The sequence below is a fragment of the Tympanuchus pallidicinctus genome, unplaced genomic scaffold (assembly GCF_026119805.1).
Source record: "Tympanuchus pallidicinctus isolate F22 unplaced genomic scaffold, pur_lepc_1.0 scaffold17, whole genome shotgun sequence".
Lineage (NCBI taxonomy): Eukaryota > Metazoa > Chordata > Aves > Galliformes > Phasianidae > Tympanuchus > Tympanuchus pallidicinctus.
Window position 1 is genome coordinate 8,729,842 of NW_026294690.1, and position 21,960 is coordinate 8,751,801.

Sequence of the window (21,960 nt, forward strand, 5' to 3'; positions counted from 1 at the left end):
TTGTGGCTGTGCCATGCCAAGCAGCCCCAGCTCGGGTTGTTATCTGCTGCTTTGCCTTTAGCACAGCTGAGCGTGCCGCGTGTTGGAGCAGCCCTCCAGCCTTGCATTGTTCAGTCCCTCCTCATCTGCTTTGGTGCTCGCAGCTGTGCGCGCTCCTTTTGGACCAGTGTGGGTCATTTTTAAAGGGCAGGCACCTACTTTGTGGATTCCAGCCAGTTCTGGATGCACGTATCACGTAGCATTTCATGCAGATAAGGATGGGAGATGGATTGACAATAACAGCAGGGCTCAGCCTGGGGGTTTGCAGCAGTACCTCATTGTACTCAATGGGCTGAAGGCTCGTGGAAAGGAGTGACCTGCTGTGTGACACTAAGTACGCTTTTTCTCCTTGTTGTACTGGAGCCATTCGAAGTAGAGACTTCTCAGGACTCGGTCTCTATTTGCTGTGGGTTGGGTAGCACTGCCCTGTGTGCCTGGGCTGTGCCACACTACTCTCTGCCCAGCTCACAGGTAAACTTTTCTTCCAGGGCTGGAGAAACCTAGAAAATCAACAGCGTGGTGGTCCAAGTGCCTCTGTAGCAGATTCCAGGTGATCTCAGCCTGAGCTGTCAGAGATGTTCAGCCATCACCTCCTTCCTCTTCCCATTCAGAGCCGAATGGTTTTGTTGCAGGCAGCAACTGTAGTACCCCAAACACAGAGGCACATTGCAGGCAGCCAGCTGCTGAAACGCAGCAGTCCCATGGGACCCCAGAACCGTGTCTCCTGACCCAGCGCGTTGGGATATTGATGCATTGTGCTCCTTAGTCCTCTTATGGATTTTGCTATAGGTCATGTAGAATTGCACAGGGTCTACCCTATTTTTTCCCTCCTGCATGAGCAGGAATAGCGATGAGAGTGTGGAAAAGGCATTTACACATTGGCTTTGTCTTTCTGCTAGGGTATTCGTGGCTGATGTAATGGATCTCTCCAGAAGAGTGCCTAAATACACGCTCTGTTTGCAGCCTCTGTGGAGCTATTGAGAGTAATGTAAAGCCATAGTGAGTGTGTGGGATTGCGCTGGGAAGAAAGGAGGAGTAAATGCTTGACAGGTCTACACGACATGTGCTGCGTGCTGCTGAACGCAGCAATTAAACCAGGGCTGCTCCTCCTGTCACAGGGAGGGGATGGAGCGGGTGTGAGTCCTGCTTTGTTCTTCTAGGAAGCTGCCTATTAATAATCTGTCCTCCTGAGAAAACTTCCCAGAGCGGTGAGAGAGATGTAAGGGCAGATTTACGCACGCAAGGAAGAAGGTTTCATAACAGAATGTCTTTATTGCCTGCCTCCTTTGATTGCTGTGAAATGTCTCCTTGCAGATCCCGCCGCAGCCCCGACGTGCAGCTCCCATCACTCCCCCACCTCCAGAGAAACGCAAGAACGCACAGATGGCCGCACCCCTGAAAAGTAAGGGTGACTTTTGGGGTGAGAAACCTTTGTGGTCCTGACACTGCAAGGGCCCTGGCACAGCCATCCAGGTATGGCTGGCATCCTCCTGCCTGGAAATGCAGCGCAAGGCTTTGCTGCCTGCTGGCCCGGCTCGCTTGGCCAACACAGGAGCAATGGGGCTGCGTCCCTCCCACGGCGCCTTAGAGCTCTCTCAGAATGGCAGAGGGACTTCATCAGGGCTGTGCTAAATGCACTGCTTCACCAGGGGAAGCTCACTGGCAGTGCTCCTAGCACAGGCCCAGGTCTCCTTTTGGCTCCCAGTCCATCGTGCACTTTCTTGTACAGTGGTCAGATGAGATTTCCACCAAATCAGTTGGTTTCTATATGAAGAAGAAATAATGCCAAGGGCACAGCTGTGTGTGCCCTGCCTACAGGGCATCTGAGCAGAGCAGGACCACAGGGCCAGTGCAGGAGCTTTTCCACCTTCAGCACAAAGGGACTGGAGGGGAAACAAGCAGTCATGCTGCTGACTTACTGCCAACCTGCCCACCTGCTCTCCTGTGCTCTGATGGATACGTGGTTGATGACACATGGTCCATGTCAAGCTCACCCATGTTCCCCTGTGAAAATCAGGGAGGATCTGTTGAGCTGTGCATAGTTGATGGAAACCTGGGGCTGGCACTGGCTCTCTGAATGATACTGAGCCATTTTCACTGTGGAAGTGGAAATTCACAAAGGTCAGTTCCCTTGAACTCATTATCTTGATTTAATGAAACATGGGTGAAGAGGAAGGAAAAAGAGGGATGCTGAACCCCCATGGGAGCGAGGAGGCCTCTCTGCACAGTTTGTGCTTGCTTTGAGAAGGAGCCTTCCTCCCAGTGGCCTCCAGAAACAAAGGGCAGGGGCTGGGGGCAGCAGGGAATTGGGGCTGGCTGTAGGATGGATTGCTCAGTGGGACACACATGGCAGGTGCTCTGCGTGGCTGTCCTGCCAATCACTCACTTGGTGCTGGGGAAGGATGTGTAGCTCAAAGGCAAGGGGAGCTTCCTGGGGACAAGCAGTTGTATCAAAAACAAACAAAAAACCTACCAACAAATCCCAACCGGACCCTGCAAGGCTGCAGAAATACTTGTGCAGAGTGAAGCTGCCTTCATTGAGAGTTGAGCTCCCTGTCATGTGTGCTCCAGCATCAGCTCTTCTCTCCAACCTCTAGATGAAGACATCCCGATGTCTGCCCAAGTAAATGTCAATTTTCACAGTCAGGGAAGGGCTCAGTTACGTTTCTGCCCCTAGAAGATACTGGGCATAGTTTGGTACAAGTATGTATTAGAGCAGAAAATGCGGTGATAGGCTTGTGATAGGAGCATGTGCCAGTGGGGCTGTGGGGTTGTGAGCTAATTCTCAGGAGTGCTGAGAAGGAGGAACTACAGATGTGTGTCAGCCAAATATTTCTCTGGTGTCGGTGCTGGCTGCGGTTTAGTCAGTGCCACGGGGAGAGGTCTGGGCAGGAGGGAGATGCTGACAGCTGCCTGTGCCAGCACGCATCCTGCAGGCACCGGTATTCAAAGTGATGGCTCATATCCTGAGTGCGGGAAAAAGGCCCTTGCTGTGCCATGGGGAAAAGGCTTCTTCTGTCCCTTAGTCCTGTTTCTTCCTCCTTCCCATCCCCGGTGTAAAACACTAAGCCCTTTGAAGGATATTCATCTCAATAGAGCAGTTTTCCCCCTTCTAAAGAGGTGATTGTGTGGGAATGCTCCGGAGGGAACTCGGTACAATTTTGCTTTGAGATAAGTGAGGCAGGAAGAGGAGTTAAGCTGCTCTGGTGCATGCACAATGAGCCTTTTAATGGACTGCGCTGTAGCAATTTGTTTGTTCTTTTTCCCTTTGATGCTGTCGCTAAGGCTTTTTAATTGTTCCCTTTCAGATGCCGTTGAAATTATCCCTGGGTCAGCTTCCAGTGCCTCCTCCGTGAGCACCACGTCCCTGGACACCCTGTACACCCCTTCCTCCGCCTCAGACGCCGCTCTGCCCACGGCGGCCTCCAGCCCTGCCACCACACCTCCTCCCGTCCCCAGCCGCAGTGTGCACACCACCATCACACGGAACCTGGACACCGGCCCCGCGGCCCACTCCCGCTATACGTCTTCCCCAAAGAATGGGGCCAGCAAATCTCCTCAGGCCAAACGGGCTGCCCCAGCACCGCCATCCGAAGTGGGGGCCTCAAGGTCCCACGCTGCAGATGGGGAGAAGACTCTGCAGGGCAAGAAAGCTGCCCCGGCGGCCCCCGCAAACCTGGAAGCGTTCAGCTCTCTCTGTCTCGAAGATAAGAAGGCTGCCATGGCGGAGCCAGTGCCACCGGAACCCAGCGGGCTGGTGGCATCTGTTCCCAAGACCATAGGTGCCGAACTGATCGAGTTGGTGCGCAGGAACACGCACCTCAGCTATGAGCTGTCACGCGTGGCCATCGGTGTGGTCATCGGCCACATCCAGACCTTGGTCCCGGCAACCAGCGGCATCATGGAACAGATCCTCATCTCTGTAGTGGAGAGTAAGGTAAAGCAAGCAGGGCTCTATAGGCTGGCTGGTGCCAAGGGCTGGGGTAGCGTAGGGAGCACAACACAAGTTCTCTCCTGACGTTTGGAATGGGAAGTGCAGGAAGATGCCAAAGGGAAGGTGCTGGCTGGGTGTAAACAGCTAGCTGGGGAGATCGAGGGCTGTTGTTAATCCATAAAAGGTTGAATCGTAGAATCGTTACTGTTGGAAAGACCACTGAGCATCTAGTGCAGCCATCAACCCATCACCACCATACGCACAGTCATTAAGGCTGGAAGGAGCACTAAGATCATCTGGTGAGGAATGCAAAGAGGTATTAAAGAACTCAAGAGAGATTTTTAAAAATAAATAACTAAAAGGGCGAGGAGCTTGCGTTCAAAGAATGGGGAAAAACCTAGAGAGGATGTTGAGTGCGTAGAATGAGTTAGCACTACCTGAGCAGAAGCACAAAGGGGAAGAAGAACTGCTCCAGCTCATGGCTGAGGCGAAAAGATGGATTGGGACTCCAACAAATCAGCAGGCTTACTCTCCTTGCTGCTTTTTTCCCTGATGGCATTGACCACGGGTTGTGAAAGCTCACGGAGAGCCATTGTGGTGGTGTAAAATCAGACAGAAATCAATAGTGACTTTTTCAAGAGGTGTTTTCTATTTCAAGTGCTGCAAATAGAAGCTACAGAAAATGGAGCCTTAGCAATACGTGGCATTTAATAAAAGCACCGTGTAAAGTAAGGCATTGTATAAACTTATTTTTCTAATACTATGCTACATATACTCTGCGTAAATGCCAATGCAGACTGTACACCTGCAGGTGTTTCTTCTCTCCTGACTGTGGAGCACCCAAAGCCTCCATTGCTTGGCTTGGTCCTTCCTCAAAACAAAGAGAACTGCTTTTCCACGGGGGTGTTCTGTCATTCTACAACACACTCCTCAGCTGCTGCTTCTTTACAACCACCAAAGAGTAGAGCGTTGTTTTCATCCACGGGAGGAGGAGGATTATCGTGACCTTGTTCTAAACCTTGTACCAAATGATCACATGCTCCTCCTTCCTCTGTTACAGGCACACAAGGGGGGGAAATAAAGAAATGCTTCGTGCAGCAGTTGTTAAAATAGCAAAGTGCGTCTGGGTGGCCCTGTGCCTTGGTTGGAGAGAGAACAAATTTCAGCTCCCACTTGTTAAGCACAGCCCCAAGGTGTGCATTTCATATCGACATCTGAGATTGAGTTCCATCGCTAGTGGCACAATTATAACAAACCATTCCGAGGCATTTGAATATGAAAACTACGGCACTCAAATTTTAGATGGAATCATAATCTACTTGAATAGTGTCCTGTGAGCAATCATGAATTCTCAGTTTGTGGCCGTGACCCAACGGTTAATTGCTTCCCTCTTCAGTAACAATGCACTGTCAGTGTGCGATTCAGCACAAATTTTGAGCTCTTTTAAGCAAACGCTCCGGCTCTGACTCATTTCAGAGAGGTTCTGTTTGCTGTTATCAGGATCTTGACAAGGGTGGGATATTATTTTTATCTTTAACACCTGTTCTCAGGATACAGTAAGCATAATTCCACAGGAGTCATTTTGTCATGCTGCCGATAGCGCCTCGCCTGGCACCAGGCTCTGGTGTTCCTACTGGTGTTGGAGACCAGCTCTGCCAGTTCCAGGGGCTGCTGTGTGTCATTGCAGGTGCTTGGCTTCACGAGCATCATGTGATGGTTACAGGTTATTATTGCAGACTTTGTGTTGTTCGTTGTACCAAATGATTGCATCGTCTCAGGGGTTCCCATGCAGGATTGTTGCTGAGTTGTCTGTTCTAGATCAAGGGCATTTTGTCTTTAATTTGTAACTTTTGAAATCCCCCTGCACTCCAATCCATGCAAATATGTGGTTGTTGCCTCTTCTGCACATTTTTTCAAGGTTGTTATTTTCTTTTTTCTTTTTTCTTTCTTTTCCATAAGTGAGATATCGCCCCTGATTGAAACTTTGCTCTGGTTGTAGCAGCTATTACTCCTGTTTCAGCCTCTTGTGCTGCAGTCTTTAATTAGTTACGTCCTTCCTGCTCCCGTTCCAGTCTTAATTTGAAGTCAGATCACTGGTTTACTGAATCAATCCCAGAATCCATTAACTTGCTCTTATTCCCAGTGCGCTGCGAAGGTGGAAGTGCCGCGCCGTTTCCTTTTTATTCACGCTGCTCCTTATCTGCCAGGTGCCTGCCTAAAAGTGGGCTGTTAGGAGGGAGAGAAGGGCCTTCAGCTGGGACAGCATCACACCCTCTCTTCCACTTTGTTCTTGAGTTTGGCTGTGCTTAAAGGAGGAATGGCTTTAACAAGCCACGGGTGCTTCTCTGGGGTTTGTCTTTCCTCCAAGGGAGCTTTTGTCCCTCTGCTTGCCCGGGATAATGGCAGTCAGCAGGGTGAGCACTCTCAGAGCCGACTCATTTGGCTGTACCCCTTAGTGAGATACTGGAAGAAATGTGAGTGCAGAAGGAGGAGGAATGCATTAGTGCTTTGACGGATCCTCTGTGTGCTAATTGCTGGAGGAACAGCTCTCGTGCTGTCTGAGCCCCAGCCTTGCAGCTCCCTGCTTGGCCATCCACAGCTTCCCATGGCATCACGCAGGCAGGGTCTGCTGTTGAAGCTGAACTGCTCCTTCCTTCCTTATCTGCTCGGCAAACCTTATGTAATGAGCAGCCCCGATAAGAACACTTCTTTAATTATATAATTGAACCACTGAATCAAGGTCTTAATTAGTTCACACCCCAAATACCACAAAGCAAATTACTAGCAATCCTGGCTCTAATAAAGCAGATTAAACGTTACAGTTAATAAACTCGGAGCCGTTCCCCCCTTCTGGCCGTGGGGTTCCCAGCATGCAGAAGGTGCACAGCCCTTTGCTTGGCACAGGGTGCCTGTGCCACTGGTGCCCTGGTTGTGCTGCCCTGTGTCAGTGCTACAGTTCTGTGATCCAGAAAAGACTTGGGTATAAGTCTTATTCCCATGGCTTTGGGAGCGCTGGCATGACTGGCTTGGCTTTAGGTAGTGGCAGGCTGTAAGCAAAAAGAGGTGCAGCTTGTTTGAGTGAGGCTTCCTGGGTTCCTTAGCATTCTCAGAAGCCCGCCAGAGCTCCAGCAGGGTGGTGACAGCTTGGATTTAAAGACTTTGACTATGCACCAGTCCTGGCACCTATTTTTGAGGGCAGGAGTCCAATTTGATTCATTCACTGCACTAGCTGTGCAAGGAAAGGAGGGGGAGTAGAGGCCCAGCAAGTATGAAAGCTGAAATAATGGCTGTGTCTTTGCTGCCAGCTCTTGACTGAATGAGGTCAGCTGCACTCCTCAGTCAAAGACCACATGGAGCAACAGCCAGCTGCCAGGACCCCAGTAACCACTGTTGTGCTGTCCTGCAGGACCTGAGCTCGGGGCTGCCCTCGGGACAGATCTGTCACGACGAGCAGCGGTTGGAGGTGATCTTTGCAGACCTGGCCCGGCACAAGGATGATGCTCAGCAGCGCAGCTGGGCGCTCTACGAGGATGAGAATGTTATCTGCTGCTACCTGGAGGAGCTGCTTCGCATCCTGGTGAGCCAACTCCTCTGCTGTAGGCACGGCACAGCACTCCAGCGCTGGTGAAGCTCCTTTTATTTGGCTGCCTGTGTCCTTGTGTTGCCATCAGACTTGCTGTTTCAGAGAGTGGAGGTTTCCTGTGTATCCCTTACTGTTTGTGGAAAGTCTGTGATCCTTCTGCTCCGCCTTGCAAAGCTCTTAAGGAATTACAGAACAGTTTTTTACAGTGGCTGTTATTTCCCTGTTACAGGAGAATAGAAAACCTCACTTCTGAACAGGTATAAAACATCTCAGCATATTTGTACATATGAGAGGTACGTTGTGGCAGTGAGAAATACTGTCCCAGCATTCTCAAGCATGTACAAGTCTGTCTGTACAGGGAACACAATGGCACAGGAGCTGTCATCCGGTGCAGTGACGTGCTCTTTGCTACAGGTGCCATCACCATCTTTGTTATGTTACCTGTTTGGTACTCTTCATCAGTTCTAACATGAGCAGAACTGATTTATTTTTTATGGAGTAGATGCCATTGTCTCTTTAACTCAACACATGACCTCCCTTCTTGCTGTGAGGCCCGCAAGGCAAGAAAGGAGTGGATTGGTGCATTTCCTCCTGATTTAGTGAGGTTCTGAGTGGGAGGTACAATACTTCTCACTGTGGGAAAACTGGAGCTGTTGTATGTAAGATGCTCGCACTGAGATACTGCTCAGGTCATGGCTTTTGAGATGCTTTCAGCCTAAGACGTGCTGTATGGCAGAGCTTTGGTGCAGAAGTCTCCATGTGGCAGTTCTTGAGCTGCTTCTGTTCTGCATTCAGTTTCCTTGAGAGATGGTTAGGCTGTGGCTGCTGAAGCCAACAAGCAGCTGGCCTCCCTGGAGCCCTGTGCAGCAGCCACCTTACTGCTATCATGCAACACTGGGCTGACCTGTCTATTCCTGCTTCCAGACAGATGCAGACCCAGAAGTTTGCAAGAAAATGTGCAAGAAGAATGAATTTGAATCCATCCTGTCCCTGGTGGCATATTATCAGATGGTAAGGTGGCAGCATGAGTTGCATTTCTCTTCTTTTTGAGATTTCCCTGAAGGTGCAAAAGAGCAAGTTTATGTGATAATGTATGTTGCATGTTCCCCCTGGGTAAGGCAGTTCTGTGAATGCAATGGAGTTGTAGCATACCTCTTGTGAGTGCTGGGAAATGCCACGTTATTCATACAAGCTGTATGGAAGAGCAGAGAATGCTACAGACTCTGAAGCAGTAGCTAGCAGTGTGAGGGGTAAAGCTTGCTGCTTTTGATGGCTCCATTGAGGAACAGGATCAGCATCTATAATATATAGGGGAAGAATTTCTGAGGATGCCTAGGGTAAGCTGACAGGCTGGGACTGCTCCTCTTTTAATTGATGCACTCCTGTGCATTAGTAAATAGCTTTGCTTGGGAAAGTAGGTTGTGAATAGAAGCCTTGGGAGCGAGGAAGAAAATGAGTATTCAGAGGAAGAAGTGGAAGTTTTGTCTTCAGTGCCTATGCAGTGTTGCTTTGTTCTGCTTCTTCCTGGGCCTGGCTGTAGTAGGATGCTGTTGGGGTTGGAGGCTTTCCCCCATCCTGTCCTTCAGGGCCCAGCTACAGCACAAGAAGCCTCGCTGCATTCAGCTTTCATTTCTATGTCTGAACCCAGAGCTCAGTGCTGGGCACTGTCTGTATCTGAGGGCAGTGGGCAGCAGGCCACAACCTGCACCAGCCCAATTGTGAATGGCACCTGGAAAATGGCATCCTATGACACTGTTGGAAAGGCAGCAGAGCTGCTGGGGTTACTGTTACTCTAGGAGGGTCTGCAGCTGTCCCTGCAGCAGGAGCTTCTCCCAGCTATGTCTCTCACCTTAGAGCGAGCCCTCATGCAGCACGTCATTTGATCTACTACACTGTTGTTGCAGGAGCACAGGGTGCCGCTGAGGCTGCTGCTGCTGAAGTGCTTTGGAGCCATGTGCAACCTGGATGCTGCCATCATCTCCACGCTTGTGAACTCCGTGCTGCCGATGGAGCTGGCGCGGGACATGCAGACTCACACGCAGGGTGAGCTGGGGCTGCTGTCCTGGGGTCACTGGGGACATCTTCCCATGAGATGGATTACAGCCGTAGTGGGCTGTCGCTGCTTGACTGCTCTGTGTGCTCTGGGGACGTGGATGCCTGTTTTTACAGTTACTCAGGTTATTGCAGCTATAAATGGAGAATGCGCGGGAGGAGATGCTTCAGTCCAGTGGTGCAAGGCCCTCCAGTTCTTGAACGTGCCACTAGTGATCTGTGTCATTGCTTGGAGAGGTCTTAAAGCACGTTCTGAGCTGCTCCAGTCGGCTTCGTGATGCTGACAGGAGGCACCTACAGATCTCTGCAGCCCTTTATTGGAAGTTTTTATGTGTGTTCTATCCCAGGTCTTGGAGGTGTTTCTTGGTGACAGATGAGGTGTGTGTTGCATCAGAGGAAATTGCCTCCTCTCTGTCTGTGTATGAGGAGGGGTGGTCGTGCTGTTAATGAAATCGCAGAGCTGCCACAGCCCTGCTTTCCTTAGCTCTTTGCCTTCCGTATCCAGGCTTTGCCATCATGTTCCTCCTACTTTGTGCTCCTTTGTTAGGATGACCTGTCCCTGTTGTTAGCAGGAACGTCCTTCCTGCCTTTGGGCTTGATGTGTTCAATATCTTCTTCCCAAGCAGATATTGGAAGTGCATTGTTTTGTTATAAACACAGCTCACAGTTGCAGTAGCTGTTGAGTGACCATTTGGATGAAGTCAGAATATTAGTGTTTGTGGTCTTGCTACCTGTCCCCTGACACAGTCTGTATAATGCTGGTTTGCTGTGGGTGCTCCACACTCTTGGAGAAGTGTAATTTGGTGATGGGACTGCAGGATATTTCTGCTCAGAATGGGGACTGTCACATCCGTTGCTTGCGAGCCAAGTAAATGGCCAAGAAGACCACCATGGATGTGCATAATAGATGTCCCTGTCCCCAGCATGCTGCTGCAGCCTGTGTTGAACATCTGTGCTGTGGACAGGAGCAATGGGGCTGATCTGGTGCCTGGATAGGAATGTGGGTTGGGAGCCAAGCCTGCTCCGGAAGGCTTTGTGGTCACATTTGCTTTGCAGTGTGGGCATTTCATAGGTGGGGGATGACTGAAAAGCACTGAGGGCAGCACAATGCACGTTAGGTTAGTGTGGAAAGGGACTGAGATCATTATGCCTATGTCGGCTTAGCTTTCTCTTTGTGTTACTGCAGCATATCAATTATGTGCAGTGAGCCTGTCACACTGTTGGTGTTTTTTCCTGGGTATGCGTGAGAAGCCTCTTCTCTAGGAAGAGGCCTTTCTGCCTGAGAAGCAAATAATACTTGGTTATGGAACTATGACTGTGCATCTCTGACATTATTCCTGATTTTTGTGCAGTCAAAAATAAACTTTATTATGCATCTGTCACTAATTCATAAAGATTGTCTCCAGGTAAAGGTTTTCTGTGCTACGCTGAAACTTATTTCAGTCGTGTGCTCTGTTCTGCAAGCTGCCCTCATGCAGGCGGGGTGGGCTGACCCGGGTTCTCAGAGCTGCTTGCCATGCCCCACCTGGTCGCTGCATTGCTGTCCTGGGTGCTTTCCAGGGACTGCGTCATTCCAGACAGCACAGCTAATTCTGCCTGCAGAGCATCAAGCTTTGACACAGGGGACTTCTGCACATCTTGCTGATGTCCACATGGCACTTCTGCTGAATTGGATCATCTCCCAACAAGTGTTAGACTCTGCTTCGGGCACCCAACAGCATCCCACCTGAAATGGGTGGAAAGTGGCTCTGCTGCGTTCCCTGGATTTCCAACCTGCAGCTGTGATGTCTCTTCTTTCCTTACATTTTTCTCAAGTGAGATGCTTTTTGCCCTCTGTGAGGTAGCACTTAAGCAGTACAGTTAAAGGGTTAAGAGCTGCTCTTCTTTTTGCTTACAGGAGCCTTCCAAAGTCATGATGCAGTGCTGCCTTCCTCACAGTAAGCTTGTAGCAGGCACTTGCAAGCATTCCATCTGTGCAGTGCAGTCCTCCTGGCCTTCACAGCAGGGCTACAGAGAGGTAACCATCCTTGATCCAGACATGTCTGTCCTTCAGAGGTGGCTTAGGGCATCAGTAGTTCCCTCCTGCCATCCTGGTGCTTACTGCTTCATGTCCCACTGCCAAATGGCAAGCAGTGCCTTGCATGAAAACACGACCTTCAGCACTGGAACGACTTGAGCTTATTTTGGTACTAGGAACTGGGGAATAGCAGCTGATCCATGACATGCCATGCACTAGCTAATCCCTTCAGTGGATGGCGGGGGCCAGAGCAATTGGTGCCAGCACAAAGCCACCGGGGACCACTGCACAGCTCTGCAGGATCCCTCCTGGCTTGTTACTGAGGAACAGCCGGGGCTGAAGCTCTGTGCCTGGATGCTGGGTGCCTTTGATGAGAAGGAGCTTTACCCTGGGGCTGAGGCAGGCGTGTTGGCTGCTGGCCAGTTCTGCTGCCAGATGCTTGGGTCTTATTGCTTCTGGATGGCCACTTCTCTCTGATGCGGCTGGCCCGCGCATCTATCAGCATTAGAAGAGCTTATAATAAGGCACAGCGAGGCAGAATTAGCCAGAACAATTCCAAAGAAAACAGACGGGGATAATCCACCCTGTAATTGTGACTTTCTCCCCTGTTGCAGCTCAGTGTACGTGCAAGTCAGCTGCCAGGCTCTCTTTACTTGAGTTGCAGACAGTTGTGTCTGCTCCCTGTGCCCTGGCTTTGCCCTGCTGTGTTTGGAGGTGAAAAGCAAGGTCTTTGGTGGCCGCTGAGAAATCCCTGTCAGACAGAATAGCAGCCCTCCTACCAGCGCTCAGGGAACACGGGCTGGTGAGCAAACAGCCACATCTCTTCTGTCTTTCATGGCCACTTGAGTGACACATACCAGTCTGATGTCACTGAAGTCCCTCTGCTTCAGGAGAGCTTTCTGGATGCTATTTAATCACTTGCTGCCACTGGTGCTGCTCTGGAAGAAAAAAAAATGCCATGCTTTGGCTGCAATGACTCTGTTTTTCAGGATGATGCAAACTTGTCAAGGAATGCAGCCTTGGCTGAGCCTCATCGCAGTGGGAGTGCTTCAAACACTTGCAGAGTGTGTGCTGAATGAGTGCACCAAGTTAATCCAGATCTGCTCCTTGTTCAGCTTTCAAGATCTTTTCAGCAACTTCCCATCCAGCATCCGTAGCAGTGGAGCCTGCAGTCAGCTGCCACGAATGGACACCAGTTCACAGCAGATGGGGCAGGGACATGTGTAACCACCCTCCCCCCCATCCCATGTCTAATTAATCTCTTCCTCTATGTTTGCTACAACTGCATGTTCAGTGCTGGCTTCTGGTTCTCAGATCATTGTTGTGTGAGGAGCATTGAAACGAGAGAAAAGTTCTGTTTGTGAAACATCGTGAAGAACACAGGAGCAGGAGCTCCCCATACCTACCTTCTGCCTCACCTTGCCTCTGATAATCAGCTCCAGGCGCCTAGGATGGAGAAGTGAAGAGGTCTTGTAATGAATAGTTGGGAAAACAGCACAGCCAGATGTGGGACGTGCCTACAGTGGCTGAGTGGTGGTGCCTGGAAGCACCTCTGCCTGTCAGTTCTGGCTGTGCAGGTGCCTGTTGCTGCTGTCAGATCCTTTTTCTATTACAGCGAGCTTTGGTATCACTGACACCTTATAGCTGGGAGCTTCTTAGATAAGAATGAATTAGATTTAAGTTACTCAGTGTCCTCCCTCTCTGTTTAACAGGAGCTCTCTTTGCTGCCGCGTTGTCTAGGCTGCTCTCATACAAACTCGTGATCTTGTTAGTGTGTAGTATCTCTAGCTGGGCCCCAGATGATGTACGTTTTCACTGAAGTGTTTGCTATTTCAAAGCTCAGGCCTCTTGTGGAGCTTTGGCAAAGTCTGCATGCTCTTTGTTTATAGAGCCTCTGCTGATGGAGGTGGATTCTCAGGGTTATTGGGCTGAAATGATTCTCTAGCATTTCTTCTCTTGTGCTAAGAGTAAATCTGCAAGCTGCCAACTGCTGCAAGTCCTTTAGCCAACTCCAGGAGCATTAGGAATGATGACGGCACCAGCCTGAGTGGTCAAAATCAAATTGAGCTGGCTAGCACTTAAAAATGGATTGATTTGTGCACAGAGAAGTCTTTCTGGGTTGGAGGGGGAGCCGGAACCAGGGAAGCATCATACATGGAAGGGAGCTTTTCCTTCAGCCTCACCGCTCTGGACGAAGGCTGCATTTTGTTATCACACAGCTCATATCCTGCGACTTTTGTTTCTCTGTAAAAATCTACTGAGGTGTATCCGTTAATTAACGTTCAGGGAAGGCACCAGCTGTGGAATATTCACTTGGAGCTGCTGCCAGCACGACTGGCGTTGGACCGGCGGGCTGCGGGGTGTGTTGGTGTGTGCGGCCTGGGCAGTGGGCAGAGGCACGGCCCCAGCCGTGAGCAGGGACCTGGTGGTCTCCCCAGAGACTTTCCATCCCTCCAGGCAGAGCTGAGGTAGCAGAAGTGGAGCAGAGCTGAGGTGGTAATGAGCAGTGCAGCGCTCCGGGGGCGGCGGTGGTTGGAACAGGAGGCATTTCAGGGTGGCCAGATGGATGCTTTTTCTGGGTGCAGTAATTGCATAACTATGGGCTGCGTCCTGGGACTGTGCAGGGGAGGTTCTTCATCATTCACGTGGAGTTTGCCCACGTCCTCTTAAGTGGAAGGGAAAGAAAAAAAAAAGAGAATTCTGTTGTGATTATTTTTAAATTAATTTAGCAATGCATGGTGCAGAAGGCGTGTGCTTAAACAGGAAAACACCCTGGTAGTTCAGTAAATACGAGAACAAAGAGCAGTGCAATCAGCGTGCAATGTCTGTATTAAATATGTGGCTTAGCAGCTGAGGGTGCTGCACCAAACCCTCAGAACAATCAGTGGCAGAAGCTCTGGGTTTCTCTTGCAGATCATCAGAAGATGTGCTACTCTGCCCTGGTGCTGGCAATGATATTCTCCATGGGGGAGCCCCTTCCATACCATCATTATGGTAAGAGCAGCCTGTGCGTGTGTCAGAGCTGGTCATGGGGCACCTGGGGATGGAGCTTTTGTGGGACAGCTTGGGGCACGCTCAATGGCAGCAAGGTGAGATTAGGGTCTCCTTTTCACCACTGGAGTCTCTCTGGTGGAAACACAGAGCAGAGAGGCCCGGTTTTCATAAAGAGCAGCACAAATCTGGCTTGGAGCAGAAGCATTCTGCCACGCTGCAGAAGGAGCAGTTTGCCCAGCACTGTGGCTCAGCAGCATATTCGTCCAAATGTTTTGTTGTACTGGTGCCCTGCACTACAGCACTCACCTCTTATTTGCCGCAGACACATTCTTTCTGATGCTAACTCAGATCGCTCCATGAATGTCCACTAAATCCATCAGCTGCATGTGGCCTCTCCCTGCTCTCCCTGGTAAGAAAGTGGCACAACCCTGTGAACTTCAAGTTCTTCATGCGAGTGGAGATGATTAAGAGTATTGCAGTCAAGAGGGAAGTGCAGGCATTGCTCCAGCTCTGCCTGTCGTACCCTTTCTTTTATGTCAACCTTCAGCTAGAAAGTGCTCTCTGCACGCTTCTTCCCTGCTGTGTTGTGTTCCCAATACTTGGGAAGCTCTGGATTCAGCTTTCCTAGAAATGCAATGAAGATTTTTATAATTATCTCCTCAGCAGCTTCACCTCAACACTCCAATAACCACGTACAAGGTATAAGCTGGTGCAGTGGGGACTGAGGAGCGAGTCTTCACATCTCCTGCTTTTCTCTCCTCATGTAACCCTGGCAATTATTTCCAGCAGGTGGACTTATTTGCATGAGCTCCTGAGCTTTCCTAATAGCTAAATTGAAGAATGGGTTATTACTAATCATCTGGATGATTACCCTTTTTTTTTTTTAAATAGATGGATTAGACCAGTGGTCAAGAATACAAATCTCTGCCTACCTGAAGCCTTCATTGGTGACAGTGGTGCTGGAACAGCAGCTGGAGCGGAATTTGGCATTCTGTTTACTCAAACAATAAATTGTAAAAAAGCCAGTGGGAAATGAGCATTCAGCATTTGTGTGAACTGTGGGTAATTCTGAGGCATTTGTCTCTTGCACAAAGCCATTTGTTAACTTCCTGGTGGCTAACACTGGCACTCCAGTAGTGGCTTTAAGCCTAAAGGCACAGAGAAGTAGCTCACGTGGTCCCTCATTGCTTGGTGTACCTTCCTGGTGATGTAAGTGCTGTCTTTATCCTTCTGCAGAACATCTCAACTCTCAGTTCGTGCAATTCTTGCTGGATGTGATTGAAGATGGGCTGCCCTCAGACACCACCGACCAACTCCCTGACCTGTTCATCAACGTCCTTCTGGCCTTCAATCTCCATATTCCAGGTCGGTTTGGTGCTAGTCTGCCCTGGCAGGATACCAGAGGTCAGGACCAGTGAGGGGATGAAGAGTGGGGATGCAGAATCTCACTGGGACTTGATGGTGTTGTGATAACCTGTGCAGCTCTCTCAGCCTCCAGCAGCACACTGTTTCTACTTTTGTGTGTTCAAATACTGTACAAAACTCTAGAGGGAAAATCAGGCTGAGAGCCCATGTCCAACCAGCTGACCCTCTACAGCACAGCAGCCATGAAGTGCAGTGGATTTCTGTCTATACATGCAAGCTGGCTGGATCAAAGCAACTGCTGGGCTATAGGACACGTGTATGGCTAACTTATAGGCACAGCTAATTTGGAAGGGAGCATGCTTCAATGGGCATTTCTTGGTATCTGTCCAGAAAAAAAAGTTTTTGCTTTATGAAGGTCTTCACAAACCTTCTGCTTACCCAGCTGCACTTCTTGAACCCTACTCGATGCTCACACGTTGGTGTTGAGATTATTATCCTTAGCCTGAGCTGCACTCTCTCCTACTTTCCCTCATTGTCAATCCTCCCTCCTCTGCTGAGCTCCTTAATAGACAAAGCCTGTGATCCCCAGAGAAGGGCGTTTGCCCATTCCCTGCAGGGCTGACTGGGAGCTTCAAAGCTCGTTGTTGGAAAACTGGGAAGTAGTGCAAGGTCCTGCCACTTATTAACCCTGAGTGAGTTTGGACAATGAGTGAGTTTGCAAAATCTCCTGTTGCTCCAATTGTATTTAATTATTTACTGCTTTTCTGCTTCATGACCTTATCCGTGGCTTTGTGGAGAAAGGGGAGGATGAAACAGCAGGATGTGTCTAGTAATTTACTTATTATGAGTTGTACTTCATTAAAATTTGTGTGAAAGTTTCTAATTTCACGTGAAAGTTGATTGCACAGAGGCTGATTAAGTATAGGCTGTGCTGCTTTCATTCATTGCACTTTTGCACAGTTACCCATAGAGTTCCTGGATGCAGTAGTTGGGCAATAATGTGTGACAGGCAGCGTGTTTCTGAGGGACCATTGCACACCTGGGGTGTAGCTGAGAGCAGTGACTTGTTCTCTGATGTTAAGAACCTGTTAAATGATGCTCAGGTTGCTTATCAGTGGATTGACTTGTTATTTCTCTGCCTGCTCATTTGTCTTGCATTGCAGCTGTGCAGTCGATTCAAAAACTCTGCTAAAACATGTCGTGTTCATCGACTCATAGCGAGGCTTAGATTGGAGGCTACCTTAAAGACCTCCCAGTTCCAACCCCTGCCACAGACAGGGTTGCCAACCACAAGACCCATTGCTTCAGGCCCCATCCAGCCTGGCCTTGAGTGCCCTCAGGGTTGAAACCCTGAAAACTGTGGTAGCCCTGATGGGTTGGTTCCCTGCAGTTCCCCAGAGCGATGCTGTGAAGTGGGAGCCCTGTACTGCTTTCCTTTTTTGTTTTGTTACTGTTGTCTTCAGCAAACAAAGGGATGTGCTGAGCAGGTTTCTTCCCTAGTTCCAGAGCACAGCGTGATCATGATGACAATAAGCAAGCACTCCAATGTCAAGACTTTCACGGAGAAGCTGCTGTTGCTGCTGAACAGGGGAGGTGAGTGCAGCACTGTCACCCGCCTGGCAGGGGGTGCAGCTCCTGGGAACGGTGCTTGGTAAGAGCTGGGGGTGCTGGGGCTGCAGGCAGCTGAGAAGCTGTCAGCTCAGGCTGATGTGCTGCTTAGGGTGAAGCTTCCCATTTCAGACTGGCCAGCAGAGGGTTAGCTTTCTGCCTGCTCCGGGCAGAGTGAAATCCGCTGTACGCACAGAGCTTGTGCACAGCAGATTGTTAGAAAGCTGGAGATCACTGCAGGCAGAGCAGTGCCAGGTATTTCTGCCTGCGCTGCATGCCACCATTGTGCTTTCTAATACCTTCTGGAGCACAGGGGCTTTGCAGCTTGAGATTTGTTGATATGCTGGTAAATAAATCACCCTGTGATGCTTGCAGCTCGTCTTACTCAGGCTTCAGTTCTCTTTGGGATCGCAAATCAGTTTCCACGCTATACCAGCTTGACGGCAGCCTGCATTTCTATGTGCTTCTATGTCTGGCCCTGTCCAAAAGCCTTTGTTTAGCTTTTTTCATATTTAGATTCCCCAAAAGGATTTCCTTACTTTGAGGAGTAGCAGGACCACAACCAATGGAAGATGCTTCTCTTGTGCCCACCTCCTGCACTATCCATAGCCCCTTCTGTGGTCTGCAGGGACATGTTTTGTTAGAAAACAGGGTACAAAATGGGTAATTTAAACTTGGAGGTGTTTCTTTTATTGCTTCCAGAACAGTCCTAGCCTGGTCTCCATGGTGAAAGCTTATTTCTGATGCAGGCTCTGGTGGGCTTTTCAGAGGGGTCATTGGACCAGACTTAATAAACCAGGGAGAAAATGAGTGGTGGCTGTTGAGCAAGGAAGGGAGGCACTGAGAGGTAATGTGCTAATGAGCTTTCACCTAGGATGTTAGGTGAAACATAAACAATGATTAATGCTAATACTAATGACTTTGGTCTCAGCTTGGTGCCCTGCAGAGCTGCCATCCTGATTACACGACTTTGTGCAAAGCACTCGGGACTGCTGGCACAACAGCTAGCCATGGGCAGGGAGCAACTGGCTGAGGTGGGGGCAGGCACCTCCCCAAAACCTGTGGGGAACAATGGAGGGGTTGGCACTGAAGGAGGTGGGCAGCAGGGAGTGTGTGGCTTAATGCGATCTCTCTGCCACCCCCAGATGATCCAGTTTGTATCTTCAAGCATCAGCCTCAGCCGCCGCACTCGGTGCTGAAGTTCCTGCAGGACGTGTTTGCCAGCAAGGATACAGCCAGCATCTTCTATCACACAGACATGATGGTCCTGATAGACATCCTGGTGCGGCAGATTGCTGATCTCTCCCCTGGAGACAAGGTGCTCACACAAAGCCATGGGCACTGAGAAGGGGAGCATGGTCCCAAAGCAGTGGTGTTTCTCCTCACCTGTGGGGCTTGATGGTGCAGACAGGGGTGGAGTGCTGGGGCAGGCAGAACATTTCTGAGTGTTGAAATCTGTCTGAGGGGCTGAGGAGGAAGGGAGGATTTATCCTGCCTGGCACATGGCAGTGGGAAGGTGTTTGAAGGAAGGTCTGCCAGGCTCTGGTGGTCTGTACCCTTCTGTTCAGCAACCTTTGGGAAAAGAGCCCCTCTGTGAGTAGCAGAAGGAGGGATCTCCTGTGTTTTATTAGTGCTAGAGGCAGGGAATGTGCTTATGCTTGGGAGTGATCAAAGCATTATTGAGGTGGTGTGGGAAAAGCACAGTTCTCCATAGCTAATGATGAGTCCTCCAGAAAAGCAGTGCCTTTGGAGTTCTCTCTGGCTGGTCATGCAGCAGCAGCTGCTCCTGTGCTCATGCTATAATGGAGGCTGGCACTCTTGTTTATCTCATTTGGAGTTTTTCATTGTGCCCTGTTTTTTCTCCCCTCCCACTTGGCAGCTGAGGATGGAGTATCTGTCTCTGATGCACGCCATCATCCGCTCCACGCCGTATCTGCAGCACCAGCACCGCCTCTCTGACCTGCAGGGCATCCTGCAGCGCATCCTGGGGGAGGAGGAGGAGGAGCAGCAGTGCCAGATGGACAAACTGATCATCCTGGAGATCTATAAGGAGTTCCCAGAAATCTCCCCTGGTACCAGCTAACCGCCCCTCGGACTCGAGTTTGAACCACTTGGATCAAAGACGTCTCTTGTTGACACTTTCTCCCTGTTCCCTTCCAGTACAGCTCATACCTTATCCTCCTTTGCGCGAGGCCTAAGGTTTGGACAGTGTTCACCGGCCCTGTAGGAGTGTCAGCAGGGTGCCCTGGGGCCTGGTGCTCCAGGGAGGGCAGCGCTGGGCAGAGCAGGCTGGGTGCTGGTGCTTGGTTTGCTCCCAGTGCTTGAGCAGGAGGCACTTTTAGCCAGCAGGAAGGGCAGAGCCCAGAGGGACTCAGCAGCCAGGTGGGGTGTGTTTAGCTACGCTGGTGTCCCACCGTCCTGAAGTGAAAGGCCTTTGCCTTAGAGCATCACTTTATTTTCCATGTGCATCTCTCCCTGCAGTGACCAAGTGGAGTCTGTTGGTGCTTGGAAGAAGCTTTTGTAACATCTGTTTTGTTTCTGCTGCTCGTGCCAATGTGCTGCAGCGCTGCCCCGGGAGGCAGTGGCTCACTGCCCAGCGCCTCGCCTGCGAGCCTGACCCTCCCTGCTGGCCTGCAGCTAACGCTTGGGGCAGCACTGCGCCCGGGGTCCTGCTCTTAGTGCAGCAGCTGCTTTGTTCAACCCGCTTTCTGTAGTGACATTTAGATCTGAGTATCTTGTACACTGCAGCAGCCTAGAACTGCGACCCTTTGGTGCTGCTGTTAGGAGCCTTTGGTGTGGCTGTGGCACAAACAGTGCCCTGTGCAGCCACAGCTGCTGCTTGCTGCCTCCACAGCAGCACTGCCCCAGGCAAAGGGGCTGCATGTGGGCAGTGCTCTGTTCATAACGCCTGTGGGTTTTTTGCCTTGAGCTTCGCAGTAGCTCTGCTCGCTGCCCTCCTGTCCGTGAGGCAGCGTGCGCCTGGTGTCCAGTGGCTGTTTGTGACCATGCACGAGAGTGGGGAACCCTTATTTATATCCCCTTTAGGTTTCTAGCCAACAGGACTAACCTGTATCCCTGTTACAGATAGTCACACACTAACGTGGGTCCCTTAGGTATCCGTGTGCGCAGTCTGGTCGCTCCTGTCCCCAGCTCTTCCTCTGCAGTACCCTGTGTAGAAGCTATGGGCGTTTGGAACTGGAAGCACTGGGCACAGATGTACGGGTTTAGGAGACAACAGCTGAGCTCTGCTCACAGGCCTGGGCTCTGAGCACCGTCATGCTCAGGAATGGAAAGGTTTGGCCTGGGAATGCCTGAAGCTTAATAACCGCCCTCGTAGAGAAACCTATTTTTCCTGTGTAAAAATGTATGAATGTCAAAAGGGATGCTGTATTTTCTTAAACACTGAGTGTAACATGCAGAGGAATAAAGATGTCTTAAACTGGAGTTGTGTGAGCGCAGCTCTGTCTGGCCGCGATGAGCCCTGCAGTGTGGTTGGAGGGGGCCTTAAAGATCGTCTCGTTGCAACCCCCTGCCGTGGGCTGGTTGCCCCCCACCAGCTCAGGCTGCCCAGGGCCCCAGCTATGGCTATGAGCACCTCCAGGGATGGGGCATCGCAGCTCTGGGCAGCCTTGCCAGTGCCTCGCTGCCGTGAGCACAGAATTTCTTCGTAACATCTAACCTACATCTCCCCTCTTGTAGCTTAAAGCCATTCCCCCTCTGCTATCCAGCCCTGTCACAAGCCGGTCTCACTGCTGCTTCTACTCGTGCTCCCTTCAAGTGTTGGAAGGCTGCACTGGGGTCTCCCCGGACCCTTCTCTTCTCCCAGCTGAACAAGCCAAGCTCCCTCAGCCTGTCCCCACGTAAGAGGTGCTCCAGCGCTCCGCGCATCCCGGCACTGCTCCTCATCCTCCCCGAGCTGTCAGCTGGGTAATTAGCACAAGTCACCTGGCAAGCCGTCAGCACTTTTTAAAAGCATGGGCCCTGCTGCTGGGGCTCCGTGACGGCAGACGCTGCGGTGCGGCAGCCCGGGATGCCGAGCGCCCGCGAGGACGCGAGCCCGCCCGCCCTCGGACCGTTACACGTACGAGGCCGCGATCTTTGTTAGCCGGGCCGTAAGAAAGCCCACGCGGAGCCTCCCTGGGAAGATGGCACCGCGCGTCCGCCCCGCTCCGCCGGCCCGCAGCGGCGCCCCGTCCCCGGCCGGCGGCGGGCAGCCCCGCACCGCCGCTCCTCCCTCCCCAAGATGGCGGCGGGGCGGGGCGGCCATGTTGGGATGCGGGAGGAGCCGCCACTCCCGGCGGCGGCGGCGGCGGCGCGGCGCGGCGCGGGGCGGGGGGCGGTGCCGAGAGCAGCGCCGTGCGGCCGGGC

General features: G+C 51.1%; 1 protein-coding gene across 2 annotated transcripts in view; it reads left to right on the top strand.

Annotated features, from left to right (window-relative positions):
• NCKIPSD (NCK interacting protein with SH3 domain) overlaps window positions 1-21,036 on the top strand; it is a 35,062-nt gene extending 14,026 nt beyond the window's left edge. For both annotated transcript variants that reach the window (XM_052678443.1, XM_052678444.1), the window contains exons 4-13: window positions 1,354-1,441; window positions 3,348-3,976; window positions 7,380-7,550; window positions 8,481-8,567; window positions 9,461-9,599; window positions 14,539-14,619; window positions 15,856-15,984; window positions 17,485-17,577; window positions 18,738-18,910; window positions 19,472-21,036. In XM_052678443.1, the coding sequence (XP_052534403.1) occupies window positions 1,354-1,441; window positions 3,348-3,976; window positions 7,380-7,550; window positions 8,481-8,567; window positions 9,461-9,599; window positions 14,539-14,619; window positions 15,856-15,984; window positions 17,485-17,577; window positions 18,738-18,910; window positions 19,472-19,675 (1,794 nt within the window). In that variant the 3' untranslated portion in view covers window positions 19,676-21,036. The remainder of the gene's footprint in view (window positions 1-1,353; window positions 1,442-3,347; window positions 3,977-7,379; window positions 7,551-8,480; window positions 8,568-9,460; window positions 9,600-14,538; window positions 14,620-15,855; window positions 15,985-17,484; window positions 17,578-18,737; window positions 18,911-19,471) is intronic.
• The last annotated feature ends 924 nt before the right edge of the window (window positions 21,037-21,960 follow it).